Raw genomic sequence first — 21,565 nt, forward strand, 5'->3', positions numbered from 1 at the left:
ACACTAGTCTTAAGGCATTTAGGCAACAATTTTTCACCTACTTTTCTACAAACGTACCTTTTCCCATCTGAGCCAAATAACATAAACTTAGATTCATCACTGAAATGCACCGTTTGCCATTTTTCTTGAGACCACAACACATGTTTGGTTGCAAAGGTAAGACGACACTTTTTATTCTTGGAGCTGATCAGTGGCTTCACTGCAGGTGCTCTTGCTTGTAGGTCATGTTCAACTAAACGACGAGACACAGTTTTTCGAGATAAAGTTTTCTTCAATACAATGCTCATTTTCCGAGAAGCAGCAGCAGTTTTAAATCTGTCCTTTTTAACCAACTTCACCATAGCACGATCTTCTCTCTTGGTCGTTTTTCTCGGCCTACTTGTAAACTTTCTTGCTTCACACGAACCACAATCATCGTAGACCTTAAGAATACTGTGTACAACACTTTTTGACTTGTTAACAATCTTTGCAATCCAATACTTAAATTATCTTTCCTTCGAAGCTTAATAATCTGCTGACGAATTGATAACGGAGTAAGTGGCATTATATTAACAAAGTACACTGCAAATATTCTTACTATTGCTTAGTAAACGAACCGTCACGTAAACAAATTCAAAACATTAGAGTTTGCCGGTTAAATATACTAAAACACGGAGTAAAAGCAACTGTTCTGATCATTTTGGCCGCCATGGGTTTTGCAGTAAATCACTAAATCATCCATAACTTTTGTATTATCCTCTCAAATTACACCAAAATCTCAGGCAATAACAAATAATATCGTATTTATTGTCTGTGAAAATTATAGAATATAAAACAACTTTGATAAAAAATTATATCTACTTTTCTGATGAAAACAATGCCGTTCTGAACATTTTGGCCGCCACTGTATATTATATATACATATATATTATATATACATACAACGGGCTTCTTTCAGTTTCCATACACAAGGCTTTGGTCAGCCTAAAGACACATGCCCATGGTGTTGTGCAGTGGGACTGAACCCAGAACCACGTGGCTGGAAAGTAAGCTTTTTGCCACACAACCATGCCCGCACCAATGTTTGTACAAACATGTAGCGGAGAGAGAAATAAATTAAATGTACAAAGTATTTGTTTTCTAGATAGTTTATTGACCACAACATTTACATCCTACAAAAGAACACTGGTATGAGACAACAGTTAAGCAAGGAGCAAGTATAATGTAACACAGTTGGAGCTTTAAAACACAAGTCATGAATGACAAAAAAAAATGATGAATATTTTATAAGTACAGACTAGGAGATGTGAAACCTAAAGACAGCATCCAACATGAGAAATTGTGCATTAAAAAAACTAAGAAACAGCAACAATGAAAATGAAACTATAAATACAATAAATATACAATCTGAATATGAATATTTGAACATAAACTGTCACATAAGATCAATAATCTCACTGAAAATGAAAAGCAAATAGCAAAATGTCTGACTTTCTTTAGAAGCAGCAAATAGTTTAGCAACAATAATAAATGAGCAGCAGTTTTACTATTAAAACAAGTTAAAGAAAGAAAAAAAAATATTATAGAGATGCAATCCCTAAAACTACAATATAGATACATATTATATATATATGCTAATGTTCTCCAAAAATTGGTCATGCCATGTTTTTGCAGAAATTGATTTGGTAAAAACAAAAAAAGAAAAGGAATCCATGTTGGTTTCATGAGAAATAAAACATGTTTTTACCATATTTGCCAGTGTATAAGATGAAATTTAATTATTTGTTAAATTTCAAAAGATAGCCCCACCCGTCCTTTCCCTAAAATTTTTGTCTCATATATTGGCTCACACAATTTCTTTTGTTTTCAAATGGGTGTAGGTCAAAATTAGTATTTCTTCTTAAAATACAAAAAAAAAAACTTCTTTATTTTGGGGGGAATATAGATGTACATATATATATATCTATATATATATTCTCTTCCATAAATATGCATCTATATACTCTTATATACAGATGCACCTATCTACTTTACATACACACTGGCAAATATGGTAATAATTGAAATTCCCATTGAGATTTCTAGTACAAATTTTATCACTGTTAGAATTCAAATCATTTTTCATTCTTTAGAATTGTGATGGTTGGAAGAAATTCTAAACACTACATAGTGTCTATATACAAATTACATTAGTTACTCTCAAGATTATGCTACTAATAGAGAATTACCAGTTATCTTTGAGCCATTTTTAATTCAATGTAAATGAACATGTGACCTTGAGAGTATTGGACCATGTGTATTGATCTAACCAAATTCTAAAATCCCAGCCTGCTGGCTGACATCAAATTATGGTTTCTAATCATCTTTATAAAAGCACGGGCTTTTCTATAAAAAAATGACGATGTCTTTATATACATATATTAATGTTTGTTTTTATATTCATTTATAACAATTTTACATTAATCTGATGGGTTACTCTACACTTTTGTAGAGTACAAATTTATTATTCTTACACAAGAATGCTGTTGACAGTGACTTTGCAGTCCAACAATGGCTTAGCTGGCTGAAGCTTCAAAGTCACTGTCGACGACATTCTCGTTTAAGAATAATATATCTATGTATATAGATTTATTATATATACTTAAAAGGTTGTTGGTTATGGCTGGTCGGGAAGTGACATTGGTTTTGCACCTATAAAGTTCTTAGCAGTGTAGGTGACTTGTCAGACTCATTGGCTGTGAAACCAATGGTCACTCCTTGTCCAGCCATAACCAACAATCTTTTATGTATTACTGCTCTAAAGTTTTAGAGTATGCTTCTTTTCTGATTTATGAACTACTGACTGATGTATATACATATATATATATATACATAAATTCATTTGCAGCAGAATATTCATTAATGTAACTCCCAGGCCATCGACATTAACAGACAAGAGTGAGGCATGGAATAATGTAACCACATGGTCAGGTTTAGAATTTGAAAAATGCATGAAGAGGATGTATTATTAATTCTATTTGGGAATTCATTATTTGCTTCAAAATGTCCACCTTTATATTATTTTATCCAGAGTGCATCAAATTTAGATGTTAATCAAGAGAATTTATACAAATGTTAATTGATGTAACCAATTTGTTTATTCCTTTGGAAAAAAATAGTATTATTATTCTTCTCTTTCAATCAAAAAGAAAAAAAAAGTTATTTTCTTAAGCAATTGCTGAGTCTTGCTTGCTCAAGAAACTGTGAGATCTTTTTATTTTTAGATTTAAACACAATTTAAGAACAGTATTCCTTCTGACAAGGTACAAGGCCTTTTTATTCTTATTTTATTTTGAAAGTGGGAAAGAGTATAAGTGATTTAATCAATTAGAATATGTTAATAGTTACTTTATCAAGCCTGGGGAGTTGATGTCAGCTGGATTTCAACTCAAAAACAGTGAGATATTGGACTAGATACAGTAAAGTAGCCAGTTCAATGTCCTACCGTATTATTATTATTATTATTATTATTAATGGCTATCTCTGTTACCATTTATAATTCAATAACAGAATTAGCCAACCTCATTTACATTTTACATCACCATGGCTGCACAAACCAACATTTGTGAGTGCATAATAAAAACACAAACATTCAGAGATCCACACATTTTATGTACTGTAATTAATATGTTCATATATATAGATACATACACACACACACACACACACATATATATATATATATATATATATATACACACATACATATGAAGATAGACAAATACTGTACGTAACTAAGGTCACAGGTTTCAGTATGCTTGTAACATCAAATATTACTGCACACATAAATCAGATTTCATAAGTGCATTAATGATGTAAGTCTGGGAAGACAATCTTATCCAAGATTTGAAACCCTGTAACTACTCAGTTTGTTGACAATTATCACCTCTACACTATTTGCAACCTCACCTAACAGATAGTGTACAGCCACCAAACAATTCCAAATAAGCAGGTTTTGTCGCTTTTAATCTTATACCAAACTTCCATCTTTGTATTATATTTGTTACCACTAAATGACTACACACAGGCACACACACATATATATATATATAGATTAATATATGTGTGTGTGTGTGTATGTGTATGATAATATACTGTATGTTGAATGTTATGAAATGATAAATTCTAAAATCGGTTTATGAATGTTGTATATTTAAATGACAGCCTATTGTGTTTATAAATAATCAAGAAATGTGAAATAAACAGTGTAATATGGCTTTAGTTAATAAGCACATGCTCCTGAATCTATGTACCCCAGCCCCACCCATTTAGATGCATGCTCCTATATGAAGGGTTTTTTTATTGAACAATCACTTAAGACAATTACATTTTACACATGAAAGATGTGAAGAAATTTACTGAAAAATTTAGAAATTTCAGCTAAAAGGAGAGAAAAATATGAGAACTTATTAGATGAGTGGATGTTAGAATCTTTAATCTTTTGTCTTAATTAATGGCTGTGAGACTTTCCTCTCTCATTTCGTTTTTACTTTCTCTTTTCTTAGTTAATGTTTCCATATCTGAATTATTTTTACACTAGCATGTGTTAGGTGGCTCTTTATCTCCATAATTTATTAAAGCAAACATTCCCCCTCCCCACACCACTATTAAAATACTTCCTGCACACAGCATGCTGTCCTTGTAATTAATAAACGAAGTGACAGTACAACACTGATGACTTGCAGCCAGATGCACTGAAGATATCTAGGAAACCATCAGCACAGACAGCATATAACAGTAGTCTCCAGCTGGAACAATGCTTCTCCATGCATCAGACCCCGACGAACATACTCCATTCCATACATCTTTATTAATACCGGAAACAAACCACTATCTTCCTTGGAAGATAAATACTTCATTTCCCTGAAGTAAAGAGACTAGCCACTAATAGATATGTCACATCAGAGGAACATCATTAAAACAATCATCTGTACTTTTAGTGAAAGATCAGCTTTTCATTGTTGATATTTCATGCTTTTATTTATTCACTGTTTCTTTTTAATTATAATTTAATAAATATTTACAGTAAAAATTCTTTAATTCATGTATTTATTTATTAGGAGTTTGTTTTAAAAAAAAAAAACCCCGCACCCACATATCAATGAAAAGCTTAAATGAGAGATTTAGAGAAACCATATTTGTGACAGGAAGAAATCTTCAATCTGCTTAATCTCAGCACACTTGTGGCTTAAGATAATAGCAGGAACTTTCTCTGAAAAGGTGTGAACTATTGATCTCATCTCCTGTGTTTCGAACCAGTCCATTCTTGAATTATCAGGGTACCATATATCCATTTGATAAACAGAAACTGAACAAATGTATATATATATATATATATATATATATAAGTATATAATGGGTGTTTGCTTATGTTTGTGCTTTTCCAAAACTCCTGCTAAAACCAGTAAATTTGTCATTTCCTCTCTCAACAAACTGTCTGCTGGCTTTGAGCTTTTTAAAGTTATGGAGAATAACAGATCCCTTACTTGAAAAATAGGTAAGGATTAGTGACAAGAAGGGTATCCAGATGTAAAACTATACTTTGATAATAGATTCAGCTAACCCATACTAGTATAGAAGAAGGGACATCGAAACATATTGAGTGAATAGGGAATGTGGCACCTGAAAATAACAAGAGAATGAACCAGTCAGAATGTAAAGAGAAACACAAAAGATGAGGATAATAGTGCAATGAATTCATTCCGTTCAATCTCAGAAAAATAAACAGAGAGAATCAGTAAATTCTTATGGAGTGTTGCTCTGTTTTGTTCCATTTTAGACTTTCCCCGCCTCTTATCCTGGCTTTCGTCGATAGATTATTGTTTCAAGCAGTTAAATTTCTCATTGGTCTACAGGTGACATGTTATTGTCAATGCCAACAACTACCACATGTTATATTTTCCAAAGTCTGATGCTGCTGTCAAGAGTAGTTACTAGTTATGGTAACATGAGGCCTGAAGACAGACAGATGTGCACCTGGTTGAAATGCATGTGGCAAGTCAACCAACAAGGAGGTTCGAAAAGTTCTGGACTTCAGAGTACAAACAAAGCCTCTTGCCAAGAAATACAAGACACTTTATCAGTGAAAGCAAAGTGCTATGTAGTTTGCAATTATAATATTAACCCAAACATTTACTGAGGCTGTTGTTCCAGCTCTTAACCTCTTTTACGCATATAATCAAAGAAAATAGAACTAAAAAATAATTGTATCAATAATTTGTTGTTTTTTTTATAGAATTTAGTTGCAAAATACCAAAAGAAAAGACTAGAGCCATTGGAAATTAAACTCAAAGGTGACCCATGGCACCCAAAAATATCACTTTAAAAAATCATAAACATCATCTGTAAAGATCTGTATAGAGTTCAACTGTGTTAGGTAATTGGTAGGAATGAGTTGTAGCTGAATTCTGCAGAGGGCAGTTATAATGTGCTTCAGACGTGTGTGTGTGTGTGTGTGTGTGTGTGTGTGTGTGTGTGTGTGTGTAGTGAGCAATACTTGTAGATCTTGCCTATCAATATATGTAAATGTCATTGTTAAAAACAAAAAAGAAGATATATTTATATATAAATATCTAACATACTTATGCTTAATTGTAATATATATATATATATATATAAGACTGTCGTTGACAGAGAGTGAAAGAAAGAGTTGAGATTGAAAACTAAATAAAATCTAAAAAGCAAAACAAAATAAATAAACATGAGTCATGTCTAAAGGAATGTTGAAATGTTACAGAAGGAAATATAAAAAAAAAATTACTGACAAAAGCTGGAATTTGAAGAAAATTTCAGAAACTGAGCCATTCTTCAATGATAAAAGTCTACAGACCAACAAACAGACTGGTGGCTGGTTAGTTTATTTGGTTGAGTTGTTGGTTGTTATTTTGACTTGTAAAAGAAAGAGAGAGGTGGGGAATTGCTTGCCTCATGTCCGAGCACTACGTTCACACTCCATCAGACATTCTCGCACCAGTATGCGGGCATGAACGATGCCTCGCTTCAGTCGTTCAGCGGAGGATTTGCTGCCAGAGTACGTCGGACGTATATCTTTGCCCATGTCCTCGATGACCGCCAGAAGCTGGGTGTATTTTGTCTGAGGGTGTTGTGACATCTGTGGTAATTGCGGACCCCGGTTGGCTATGGCCGGGGGTGGCGTACCATGGTTGCCATGTATGTCCAACTCTGAGCGTGGTGTGCCAGGATTGCTCATCACTGGCGTAACCGGTGAACTGGACGCTGTTCCTTCTATGATCACATCATCGTCCATCGTCCGGTTCTGAAATGAGATTATACAAAAAGAGAAATTCTTAGTGAGGTAGATATTTAAATATGTACAATTTTGTCACTTTTACAAAGGCAGCACTAAATTGAGAAAGCAAAGGGGTTAATAAAATGAAAGTCAGGTCTATTACTGATTGAAGTGAAAAAAGATTTGGGAGCTTCTTATATCTTCACAGTCACTGTGCATACACAGCAACCTAACAAAACATTAGAAAATCATTTGGTGGACTGACAAAAAACTGGCGTCTAAATTTGAAAACGGACTTAAATCCTCTTGTCACCCCAAGGCAAAATTGACCTTGGTGGAATTTGAACCCAAAACACAAAGAATCAGAAAAGTATTTTGTCCAATATGCTAATGATTCTGCCTGCTTGCTAGCTAACATAGGCATAAGGCCAGAAATTAAGGAAGGAGGGGGAGTACAGAAAAATTAAACTTCACCAGTACTTGAATGGTACTTTATTTTATCAAGGATGAAAGGCAGGGTTGATTGTAGCTGGATTTGAACTCAAAATTTAAGTACTGTAACTAAATATTGCATGGAATTTTATCTGACAATCTAACAATTTTCCTAATCCACTGTTCAATCATAATAATAATCCTTTCTATTAAAGACACAAGGCCTAAAACTTGAGGTAGGGAGCTAGTCAATTACATTGACCCCAGTGCTTAACTGGTACTTGTTTTATCGACTACAAAAGGATGAAAGGCAAAGTCAACCTCAGCAAAATTTGAATTCAGAACATGAAAACAGACAAAATATTACTGAGCATTGTGCTTGGTGTGCTAATGATTCTGCCAGCTCGCCACCTTATAATAATCGTTTCAAATTTTGACACAAGGTTATCAATCTTGGAGGAGCAAAACAATTACATCAACCCCAGTGCTCAACTGGCACTCATTTTATCGACCCCAAAAAGATGAAAGGCAAAAAAAGATGACCTGGGTGGAATCTGAACACAAAGACACAAAATGCCATTAAGCATTTTGACCAGTATGCTAATGATTCTGCTGCCAGCTCACAGTGTTAGCACCACCACCACCACTACCACTACTACTACTAATAATAATAATAATAATAATTTTTGCCACAAGGGCAGCTTGAAATAGGTGGAGATGAGTTGATTACATTGACCCCAGTGTTCAACTGATACTTATTTTTCTATCAACCCCAAAAGGATGAAAGACAAAGTCAACCTCGCCGGAATTTAATAATAATAATAATAATAATAAATGCCCTGATGCAATATCAGGCACTGGCTCTCATGGCTTCTGATCTTAACTGATTGGAAGTGTTATCATGTACATTGTTTTGTCTTAGTATAAAAGATGGCCTACAGCAAATATTCTGCTCAATACCACAGATTTGCTGGACAGTTGTTTGATTTTAACCAGTTGAACGTGTCCCTTAATGGCTGACGATATGTGCATCTCTGACCACAAGCAGAAGTAGTGGGGGAGCATCATAGCCGTGTGTTGAGAGGGATTCTTAGAGGTTTGGATAATTCACCTTTGGAAACATGAATGTTTTGTTCATCATCCTTAAACAAACCTCATTCTATGACCTTTTGAGCAGGATGGGCTACTTGACCTGAAGAAAATTCTAACTGGGCCCCACCTGCAAGGTCATGCGCTGTTAATCTTGATATGAGAGCATCATGTCATGCACACATGGTTGTGATGCATGTGCCTAGTGTACCCTTATCAGATGGGTAGTCATGATGTGTATACTGGGCTTCGTATATTTTACCCCAGTGTCACTTTGATGGCATGCACTGCTCTTTTAATAATAATAATAATAATATCTCGGAATCCAAAGACAGAAGAAATTCAGAAAACAGTGCTTATGGGGGCACCTCATATCCTACAAAAAATACTGTCTACAGGGTGTTCAGGCTAAATTTGACAGTTTGCATAAAAGAAAAAGAAAAAACAATATTCCTTCCAAAAATAAAAGCACTTTTAAAAACATCAAAACATATCAAGTAGATTATAGCTGGGAGATAAAAGTTTATTCAAAGTAGCCGTCCTCAGCTTACACTACGGCCTCAAGATGGCTCTGGAACCTGGCACATACGTTCCTCACTGTGTCCCTGGGAAGATCTTTGAACACCTCCTTCATCGTGGCCACCAGATTGGCCTTGATGCTGTAGGGAAGGTAGTTGGTGCTTTTCTCATCCACGTCCCACACATAGTAATCCATGGGATTACATCATCATCATCATTTAACATCCGCTTTCCATGCTAGCATGGGTTGGACGATTTGACTGAGGACTGGCGAACCAGATGGCTGCACCAGGCTTGAATCTGATCGGGTAGGGTTTCTTCAGCTGGATGCCCTTCCTAATGCCACAACTGTGGGAAATAGAAAGCCAGAAATTAAGGCTGATGAAGTCGTAGAAATTCTCCAACAACTTTCTATAGGTATGGCAAGGAGCCAAATCCTGCTGTCACACATATGCCCTTCCAGCAGCAACCTTCTCCAGCCAGGGTTTGACCACAGTCTTCAGCAGCCTCACATAGCTGTCTGAATGGAGCCTAAGGTGAGCAGCATGACATCACCCTCACTGGAGTCACACCCAAAAACCATCACCTTACTGCTGGCCACAGCTTCATAGTCTCCGTTGTAGCTGTCCATGTCATGCCTTACAGCTTTTATAGTGTTCACAGAGCACTGAGTAGCAGTCATGATGTGGGCATTTTGATACCCAGCATGAATCATCATGATACAGGTAACTCTTTTCCAATATTCAGGTGGTTTCCAGTCTTGCATGTCAGCTAACTTTTTTCTCAACTACAACTTTAATCTTTATGCTCTCCAATGCTGTTCTCTGTTCACTGATACATCAAGCTGTTCCTGAAAAAAGGAAACATAAAAAATCATCAAATTTAGCCTGAAAACCCTCCATAGAACTCCAAAGCAATCTTTTGCTACCTATTATCAAAAGCGCATTTTCTGAAACAATACTTGTTACGAACCCAAGGCACACAATTATGAAACAAATCCCTCTCACCAAAATATGGCACTTATCAATCAACCTAGTTATAATGCCCGCATGAATATATAACTTGCTGTCTCTTGAGGTCTCTGGATGAGAGTTGGACTCAGCTCATACAAACAAAGCAAAATCCAAACATAATAGAAACATGGCAGAAGGCAAGCAATTTGGGGAGAGGGGGAGAGTTGATTACATCGACCCCAGTGCTTAACTGGTACTTATTTTATCGACCCCAAAAGGGATGAAAGGCAAAGTGAACCTGAGCAGAATTTGAACTCAGAATGTAAAGAGAGATGATATGCTCTAAAGTATTTTGCCTGGTACTATAAAGATTCTCCCAGTTCACCATCATAATAATAATAATAATAGGCATATACAATCCTCTTAAGTATAAAATAGAAAATAAAGAAGATGAAGATAGTGCCAATTATTGTTGGGTTCTTGGTGACAGTATCAGAAGGCATCAAGAAGAATATAAAGGAAATCAAGAAAGACTGCCCAGTAGAACTGTTACAAAAAGTTTTTACTCCTTGGTACGGCCAGAATAACAGCTAAGTATTATATAATTAAAAAGAACAGTTAGCATGGTATTGTAGACTGTGCCCCCAAAAAACCTGAGTTAATAATAATAATAATCACCTTTTCGTTATTCACCACTGAGGGTTTATATAAAAGATTAGGGATGGCACAGGACAACACAACACAAAAAGAGTGAAATTTAATCGTGTAAAAAGGTAATAACAATAAAAATTATAACAAATAAATCCCAAAAGAGAGATGCTTCCAAGGCCTGCTCATAAAATCCCCACAAAAACCACAATCACCCTAACCTGTAGGGCAAGTGCCCTCTCCACCTCATCTACCCTCAGTCTAGAGATGCATGCTTAGAGTAGGCCCATTCACTCAGGTGTTTCATGCTACATTCACCTACTTTTTAACAAAATTACAGAAATTTGAAAAAGTTGATGAGGGCTTGGCCAATGAGGAAAGTGTCTGTCTTTACCCTTTTCAACCTGGGCCACCACAACCTCTTTTGCTAAGGTCACCAGACAAAGAAACACTGTCTGCCCTTCCTGGTCAAAGGAAGGTGGTGGGATGATCTTTACAATGGACTCAGCATGTAGCCAGATGCATCCTACATGTGACAGAACGTGTTCAACAAAATCCCACAAGTCAGCAATGCTTGGGCACTGGATGAGAATGTGCAGAACAGTTTCATTGCTCTGTGTGCACCTTGGGCAAACCCAGCTCACAGCACTTCCATGCCTGTAGAGTTTATTCCGAACAGCAGTGCCCACCAGTAGCACTGTCAGGCCAGGGATTTTCGGAAGTTATTCATGAGCCCCAAACTGAAAATCCTTGAGAACAGACCAGTCAACTCATTGTCATCAATGTCCAGAGTCTCCCCAAGAATGTTGTTGTACTTGCCTACCACTAACCCTATAGAGAATGCTTGAGAACTTCCAGTGACTTCATTGCCTGACTGTGAGCACCTGACAACACTCTAGGTGCCAGGTACCCTGACTCGGTCTATGCTTGATCCAAGACTACAGCTCAGACAAACAGATGAACAGTGGGAAATCGTGCCTGACAAATGGTGACTACAGCTGCTCACAGTCTAGGAAGCACTGGAGTTGTAGCAGCCTTAGTGCATGTCTGCACATCAACAACCACAGCATGCCCAGCCCTCTATTCAGTGGGTGTTGATAGCAAATGCAGCACCTGGCAAATGGAACATGTCTCTTCCTCAGAAAGCAGAAGAGCACACACTTCAGTTTGGTGAAATGTGAATAAGGGCAATAATATATGACAGAGGTGATGTGAGCATTTGCTACTTCTGCCCGATCTTTCAGGGATCGCTTTCTCTCAGCCTATTTCTGGGTGAGATTGGCTACCTTGCTCATCACTTCATCATGATAATAATAATTGTTTCAAATTTTAGCATAATGTCGGCAATTTGGAGAAGGGGTTAGTCAGTTACACTGGTTCTTGTACTCTTCTGGTACGTCAGTTTATAGACCCCAGAGGGATGAAAGGCAAAGTTGACCTCAGTGGGATTTGAGCTCTGAATGTAAAGAGTCAGAATAAATATCCAAGTCACTTTTCTGACACTAGCAATTCTGCCAGATGACTGCCTAATGATATAGTTGATATATCAAAGTAACACCTGTCAACTATATCATAGACGACATCAAAGCACCAGTAACAGTTGTTAACTAAACAACACACAACAACACAGGACTAGTAACAGGACCCAAACTCCCAATCTCTCCTATACCCTCACCTATTCACCCTCCAAGACTCCACAGGATGTTGTACATTCAGGCATTTATACTTTTCCCAAAGACTGTCTGTGCTGCCTGTAAAACTGTTTGAACAGAGTTTCAGAAGTGGATAATGATAGTCAGTGTGTTGATCTTGTAGAGTAAGAAAAAAATTTTTAAGGATGGTAGACACTTGTGGCCATATTTGGCCCAAATATTCTACCTGTTTTATGTTCAATCTGGCCAGATACAGCTTCTAACACTTACCAGACAATGTCCTTCTAAAAAGAAATAATCACATCGTTGAAATTTCAAAGCTGCAAGATAGTGCAGGATTAATTCAAAACAATGTGAATAAATAAGCATTACATTTGACAAGAAATATGAATGCCAAAGGATTAAGGATGATGGGAACCATGGCAGGATCTGAACTCATAAAATGGAAGGACAACTACTTGAGTCCCCTACAGTAGGGACAAATTAAACAGTAACAAACACTTGGTTATAATTTTTAAAGGATAAATGTTAACTACATCAACCCCAATATTCCAATGCTATTTATGTCACAGATTCAGAAGAAATGACAGGAAAAGTTCACCTTGGCAGGATTTGAAATGGGGATATAAAGAGGTGTGATTAAATAGCATTTGTTACTCTACCAATTCGGTCATTCCACCACTTTAGTAACAACAATGAGTGGTTAACAAGACAAGTTAAACAATACAATTAGCAACATAACAGGGCAATGCAATACAAACAACATAACAAGTACAATTATATTCTCTTTAATGATATGTATGAACAACATAATAGCGCAATTTTGTACTGATAAATCAATATAAGACCAACAACAAGATTTATAACAAACAAGGTGTTACAGGTACAACAAGAGTAATGACATAGGTCTAACAGATCAGTTAGCGTACAAGGGCAAAAACAACAGTTACTATATACAGTTATAATAACAACACACTATATATAACAGATCAGTAAATATATACTGATATGACAACAGTAAGAACAACAAATAAGACACTGTAACAATATATAACAAAACAGTTAGTACAGCTAAAACAATAACAACATGAACCATATCTGTTATCTCGGATCTTTTCGGTTTGAACGGCAGTTTCTAACATAATTTCTAGGTAACTAAAAAATTTTTAACTTCGTATACTGGTAGAATGTGTTTATAAAACATCTTTTTCTCTTGGCTTTATTGAGAAAATTCTATAGTTTGTAAGATATTTGTTTTTTTTTCTTCAATTTCTGCAATTTCAACCAATCAGTGACATCTATTGAGTTAAAAAGCATTCTGTGCCATATGAATATGTCCCTCGTTTAAGAAACAGATTGGGTTTATTTACATTTCTGAAGAAAAAAAGATACCCTTCCTCCACCCCTAACCCTAAAAGAGATTGAAATGCAATAGATCGATTCTAGGGTCATAATTATGGGTGACAATTTCATATGACACTGCTAGAAAAAACTGCCGTTCAAACCGAAAAGATCTGTTATCTCATCTAACAATCAGATAATATTGGTTTCAAATTTTGGCACAAAGCCAGCAATTTTGGGGAAGGAGTAAGTCGATTACATTGACCACCAAAAGGCATTTGAATTCAAAATGTAAAGTCAGAAGAAATACCACTAAGCATTTTTCTGGTGACAGCTCGTAATCTGATGTCATCATCATTTAACATCCATTTTCCATGCTGGAATGGATTGAACAATTTGGCAGGAGCTGACACGCTGGAGAGCTGCATCAAGCACCATTTGTCTGTTTTGGCACAGTTTCTATGGCTGGATACCCATCCTAATGTTGACCATTTAACTGGGTGCTTTTCACTTGGCACCAGCAAACCAGTAATATTAAACAGCATCAAACAACAAACCTTGGTTCAATGAATCAGTCCACCACATCATCATACATCATGGACTGTTGTTTGCTACAATAAAAGTTCCACCCTACATGGGCTGAGGTAGACAGTATCCACTAACTCTACCCTAACTTCTGCAAACCTCATAATTACATTAATGAGATTCATTATTTTCCTTTCAGATGTATTTGTGCACCAAGCTGGTGCAAATGTGCACCAACATGATGTTTGTGGATCAAGGGCGATCTATTTGTATAGGAAGCTGATATATTTCTGTACCAAATTGATATATTACATGTACTTCTGCATCAAAGTGATTATATTTGAGCATTGAGATGGGTGTACAGGTGCACCAAGGTGGTGTATTTCTGCACCAAATTCATGTATCCATCAAATAAACAAGTGAAAATCAAATCAAAATAGACAAAAAGATGAACATCAATGGAATTGTATCTTGTGGTACCAGTGCCTGTGGCACACAAGAAATCCATCAGTGCCGTAGTCAGTGCGGTGGGCACATGACAAACACCATCCGATCGTGGCCGTTCGCCAGCCTCATCTAGCACCTGTGTCGGTGGCACATAAAAACACCATCCGAAGACCCGGCAAGACTAGTCAGGCCATAACCCATGGCCCCTACCTGGGACGTAGTCAGTCCACCTGTGCATACCTTCCTTCTTGTGACACTTGTGAAGACCTGTTGAGGCAAGTGAAAATCAAATCAAATCAAAACAAATCAAATAGATGAACATCAATGGAATTTGTATCTTTGTGGTACCAGTGCCGGTGGCACGTGGCACATAAGAAAACCATCCGAACGTGGCCGTAGCCAGTACCGCATCGACTGGCCTCCGTGCTGTGGGCACGTAACAAGCACCATCCGATCGTGGCCGTTTGCCAGCCTCATCTGGCACCTGTGTCGGTGGCACATAAAAACACCATCCGAGCGTGGCCGTCTGCCAGCCTCGTCTGGCACCTGTGTCGGTGGCACATAAAAACACCATCTGAGCGTGGCCGTCTGCCAGCCTCGTCTGGCACCTGTGTGGTGGCACATAAAAACACCATCCGAGCGTGGCCGTTCGCCAGCCTCGTCTGGCACCTGTGTCGGTGGCACATAAAATCACCCACTACACTCTCGGAGTGGTTGGCATTAGAAGGGCATCCAGCTGTAGAAACCTGCCAGATCTGACTGGACTGGTGCAGCTTTCGGCTCCCCAGACCCCAGTTGAACCGTCCAACCCATGCTAGCATGGAAAGCGGACGTTAAATGATGATGATGATGATGATGATGCAGCAAGGTGATGTATTTCTACATCAAATTGATAATATTTGTGCACCAGTCTGGAGCATTTGTGCCTCAAGGAGGGTGCACTGGTGCACCAAGGCAATATATTTATGCAGTAAGCTGGTGTAGCTGTGTATCAAGCTGATGTTTTTGTGCACCACATTTGTGCATTCTCAAATCTTCCCCAGTTTTCATTTGCTTTGAGTATGCAACCTTTTTTTATAGAGCTGTCCCTCCTCCAAATGCATCAAATGCTAATACTAACATAGTTTTTCTCTCTCGCCCATTACATTGGATTCCTCTTCTGTTCAGTTGTGAAACGTGCTCTAGTAGATGTGTAATGTTAGTGAACATAAACAAAGAGACCATAAATGAGCTGAGAGAGAAGCAGAACATAAGAGAAGTTAGATGTGCACAGGGGAGGAAAAGTGTTAGTAGCGGCATGTGATGCACAGGGACGAAAACATCTGTATAAAATGCTGCAGGCTTAAAATGCCTGGAACTTGTGGAAGATGAAGTGTTGGGTGAAAACTGATCTATAATTACATGTCATGGAGGAAACAACAAAGGACGAAGTGGATTGGCGAGATGCGGTGTGAGAAGATCTGCCTACCCATGCAGGCATGGCGAAATGGATGTTAAAACTAGCAGTGCAGGAGGATGGGAGACATAATGTCATTCTCCCGTGCTAGCATGGGTCAGATGGTTTAACAAGATCAAATGAGCTGGCAGGTTGCATTGAGCTCCAGCATCTATTTTGCCAAGGTTTCTATGGTTGAATGCCAATCACTTTACAGAATGCGCTGGGAGCTTTTTTTCTATGATTCCAGTGCAAGTGGGGTTACCAAGTAACTTGCAAAATAAAGAAAAGAGCTTCCACTAAATGGGATTGCAGTAGAGTTTGAGGTGGTATTTATGTCAGGTGTTGAAGGACCTAAAGCATGAGAGAAGGGCAGAGACAGGTATCTTGCTACAGATGAGATACATGGTTACACCATATTATAGAAGGGTTAGTAAGAATAACTGCAAAGTAAACAATGATAGGAGCAACAAGCTGTCAGGGTGCAATACAAGAAAGAATACACATAAAGTGCCAGTAAGGGTGAGTGGATAAGTTCATTATAGAGTTTGAGAAGAGAATGACAGATGGTGGGAGATGAATGTAGAGGTGATTGTAATGAATAAAGTTGAGGTGTGGCCAACAGTAAATATCAGCATGGCAGTGATGGAGGAAGCTTGCTTCCCAATCATGTGTCATGGGGTCAATATCTATTTCTTTACTACCCACAAGGGGCTAAACACAGAAGGGACAAACAAGGACAAACGGATTAAGTCGATTATATCGACCCCAGTGTGTAATGGGTACTTATTTAATCGACCCTGAAAGGATGAAAGGCAAAGTCGACCTCGGCGGAATTTGAACTCAGTACGTAACGCCAGACGAAATACCGCTAAGCATTTCGCCCGGTGTGCCAATGATTCTGCCATCTCACCGCCTCATGGGGTCAATACCGCAGTACAGCACCTTGGGCAAGTGTCTTCCATAGCCTCAGGCTGACCAAAGCCTCATGAGTAGATCTGGTAGACAGAAATTGAAAGAAGCCTTTCTTGTAGATGTATGTATGTGTGTGTGCAACCATCATGAGATCATATAATGTTTGTAAGCAAGCATCAGTGTCCACCATACAATCCATGTTGTTTGATTTGTGTCTTCCATGGGAAAATATTCCTTGCCTGGAAGCAGTAGGGGCATCCAGCTGTAGAAAATCTGCTTGACCTATGCAAGCTTGGAAAAGTGAACATTAAATGCTGCTGGTAATTATTCAGTTCTTCAATTAATTGTATTACCTGTTCCCCGAAAATAACAAGTAAGTGGCTGAATATTCCACGGAAAAACCTTAAAGTAGTTTTCAGATAGAATCAGCATGGCCACAGTGTGTGAATTACAGATTTAAGGTTATTGCAGATGACATTTTCCCCAAGATGCCAAGCAAAAGGACAGAACTCGAGACTTTGTGGTTGTGAAGTGAACTTCTTAACCATGCAGCCATCATAAACCTATATATGCACACATGTGCCTTTTTTCAAACCCCTTTCATTTTTCTAATGTTCCTATCAGTCAACCCTCTGTCACCCACCACCTTATCACTTTCTCTAACATTCACGTTTGCACCATTCATGTGTCTTATGTCTCATATATCTCTATCAACTGTGCCGCTGTCATTCTCTTTTTTCACTCAGTGTTTATACTACTGGCACTCCATTCGGTCACGATGACTAGGGTACCAGTTGATCCAATCAATGGAACAGCCTGCTTATGAAATTAACACGCAAGTGGTTGAGTACTCCACAGCTATGCATACCTTTAATGTAGTTCTCAAGGAGACTCAGTGTGATACAGAGTGTGACAAGGCTGGAACCTTTGAAATACTACTCATTTTTAGCAGCTGAGTGGACTGGAGCAACACGAAATAAAGTGTATTGCTCAAGGAAACAATGCATTACCAGGAACTGAACTCACAACCTTTCAGCCATGAGCCAAATACCCTAACCACTAAGTCACACACCTTCACTCAGTGTACCATGCTGCTAAAATACCTGAGGATGGCAGTGGATCCCTCCTCTTCACTGTACCATGCTTCCAGTGTAAAAAGGGAATGCCACAGACCTTCTTGTCTCTCCAACATACAACCACATCCATTCTCATCCTAATCACTTTGGCTCTCTTGCCAAGAAGGCATCTATATAAAGGGTCACATGAGATTTCCACAAACCCCATACACTCTAACTTTTACCCCATCTACACTCCCCCTTATAGCCACTTGTTAGTGACACACTCTTGCTTTCCCCCCTCCTACCCATTCTGCTTGTGTAATCCTCTTCTAAACACCAGGGACAGCAAAGCATATTTTCATTAATTTCACCACTGGAATTTTAAGTTTGGTTGTTTAACTGGTTAAGATATTTTACCAATTATATTTCTGAGGAGAAATGTCTTGTGACCCTGACTCCATTTGTTTATAATCACATCACAAAGACATGGGATAAAGTATTGAAGGCCGATCTCAAAACACTGAACCATATGAAGGAGATGTCAGAGGATCGAGATATGTGGTGCAATGCTGTACTTGAGAAGACCCACCACAACAGAATTGAGATCCTAAAGCCAAGGTGCCATGTAAAAGGCATTGGTGTGGATGCTGGTGCCATGTGAAAAGCACCCAGTAAATTCTGGGGAATAATTGGCATTAAGAAGGGCATCCAACCATAGAAACCAAGCCAAAACAGACTATGGAACCTGGTGCAACCCTGGCCTTACCAGTTCCTGACAAACGGTCTAACTCATGCCAGCATGGAAAGCAGGTGCTAAATGATGATGATGATGATGATGATAATAACATCAATAATTGCACCTTCATGCTTTTTGTTTTGTTTTGTTTTGTATTATTATTATTTTCCTGGTTCTCAAGACCCATCATCATCATCATCCTTACCATTATTTAACATCCATTTTCAATGCTGGCATGGGTTGGAACCCATGCCAGTATCTGACAAACTGCAGGTCTGCATCAAGCTCTCCTGCCAGCTTTAGCATGGTTTCTATGACTGGATGCCTTTCCTAACATCAACAATATTACAGCATGTACTAGATGCTTTTTAAATGCAACCAGCAAGTAAAAACAATGCCCATCACCATCAAAGGTCCTCCTAAGCCAGTGAGATTTATACCATTAATGTTCCTCTTGAACGTCTCTAAGTCAACATCTGTGGTAAAGATAAGAGCAGGGAGGACTTTCAGAGGATGAATCAACACAACAAGCGAAACTAATGAACCATTTCTCTTGCTTTCATGTGCAGGTATACACATTTTACTCCAACATGCTATTCATTTGCAACTAAGTAGACTGAGTTGGGTCATTCAAAGTTAACAATATTTGCTGCTGCAGACCAAATTAATAGAGGTGGGTAGCTGTGAACTTATAACCCCATCAAACAACAGATTGCTACACAAACAAACTGTCTGTCTCCTCAGATGTAAAAGCAATTATATAACACTAGCACTATTGCCCGGCTCGTGCGCGTTCTATGCACGCGCGAATTAAGCTAAACTTGAATGAAGTTCAATCAAAATTCAATTATTTTGGTTTTAAAATCAAGCATTTAATGCCCTCTATTTTTGCGCTTATGTGTTCCATTTCCTCAATAGGAAGTACATAGAAGTGTTTCATAAATTTTTGTTGATCAAATAATTGCATTGTTGAATTATTCTTTTAGATCAGTATTTCTCAACGGGGATTTCAGGGAGTCGCTGGTGATGTATCGTGATGATCAAAAATCCGGCCTGCTAAAATTTGGTTAAAGTGATTCAAACTGCAGACTCAACGCAAAATGGTCACATTTAATTCAAAGCGTTAAAAATGTTATGAAAACAATTGGTATGTGTTCACAAAGTCCAAACGATTAATACGAAGAAACCCTCCAGGCTACATCCCAAAAATTCATTTCTTTGCCGAATTTCTACAATGTTTACAGCGATTCATTCTTATATCTTGATTTTTTTAATTTTTCATGCAATTTACGCATACTTGCACACGTGGTGAACACAGTTCACGTCAAACAGCTGACTGAGTAAAGTTCACTATTCAATGCATGGGATAAGGCCTAAACAAACACATTATCGATTTTTGCACTTGCGAGATGAATTTCGGAACAGAAATAGCGCAGTTCAATTTTCATTCGCCTAAACCTTAAGTGACCCATTTTTGGTGGTTCTACGATTTGTTGGCTAGGAGATGTGCTGGGAAGTTAAACACACAGACACACACAAGTTGAGTTTTATATATATAGATTTTGATAGGTAAAACAAAACAAAAAAGAGATGTAATACATCACAAAAACTAAGGGGATTGTGTGTTATTGAAATAGTGAAACTACATGCAAACATAACAAACGACAACAAGATGACAAATCAAAAGCAGACAAGAAGTCAGCAACAGTTGGTTAGATACGAACACAACTTCTTAAATAAAAAATGAGACAAAGAATCTGAAAGGAGTAATAGGAGATAGGAAGGCTGCTAGGAATGATAGGGGTTATTAGGAGTGATAGGGGATGGGGGAAGTTGGAGACCTTTAGTCAGATAAGGGCAATATATTATAAGATTGTGGAATGAATTTGAATGTTAGATATATCTAGAACATGCAATAAACCGCCATGAGATGGGAATGGAACTATCTAGAACTTTAAAGTGTTGAGCAAATATGAAAAGATATTAATGGGTAAGGGGAAGAGAGGGTGAGGCAAGTTAAAAACCTTCATTTTATATAGATACATCCCCAATAACAGGCTGCTGGTATTAAACAGTAATTAAATAGTATTAAACACTTATCGTGTGCAAATTAGTCATTCCAGTTCTCAGTAGCTACTGGATCTGTTGAACATATAAATGGATTGGCTGCTTATTTCTCTGGGATTGATCAAATAACATGTACTTCTGATGAGAACCCAAAAATATTCGAAAGTCTGTTAAAGCTGTTCGTCATTTTTGCAACGTACAGAGAAACAGCTAAATTTGCCATGATAGTATTCCTACCACAGGTTTATATATGACAGACTCTCCCGTCAAAGTTGACGTGAGTGTTTAACTTTTGCCAAACACCCTGCACAAATGATCTGTTTATGGTGATCAAATATATGTGCCATACATTAGCTCATCCCCTCCATCAAATTGACATTGTTTGAACAGGTGCACAGTGTAACACACGTCAAGTGTCAAAGTGATTGCAGAGCAATGTGAGATGAAGTGTTTTGCTGAAGCACACAATGCACCACCTGGC

The 21,565-nt window shown here is 37.8% G+C and overlaps 1 protein-coding gene and 1 long non-coding RNA gene across 9 annotated transcripts in view; both read right to left on the reverse strand.

Annotated features, from left to right (window-relative positions):
- Positions 1-1,111: 1,111 nt before the first annotated feature.
- Positions 1,112-6,427, reverse strand: LOC118761386. The gene is made up of 2 exons (XR_004997337.1): positions 3,688-6,427; positions 1,112-1,942 (listed from the first exon to the last, which is right to left on the reverse strand). It is a non-coding gene; the product is annotated as an uncharacterized LOC118761386 (long non-coding RNA).
- A 408-nt stretch (positions 6,428-6,835) lies between these two features.
- Positions 6,836-21,565, reverse strand: part of LOC115229497 (cyclin-dependent kinase 2-associated protein 2-like) — a 36,520-nt gene continuing 21,790 nt past the window's right edge. For all 8 annotated transcript variants that reach the window (XM_029799835.2, XM_029799834.2, XM_036499225.1 and 5 more), the window contains one exon: positions 6,836-7,294. In XM_029799835.2, the coding sequence (XP_029655695.1) occupies positions 6,944-7,294 (351 nt within the window). In that variant the 3' untranslated portion in view covers positions 6,836-6,943. The remainder of the gene's footprint in view (positions 7,295-21,565) is intronic.

The sequence above is a fragment of the Octopus sinensis genome, unplaced genomic scaffold, assembly GCF_006345805.1.
Source record: "Octopus sinensis unplaced genomic scaffold, ASM634580v1 Contig12901, whole genome shotgun sequence".
Taxonomy (NCBI): Eukaryota; Metazoa; Mollusca; class Cephalopoda; order Octopoda; family Octopodidae; genus Octopus; species Octopus sinensis.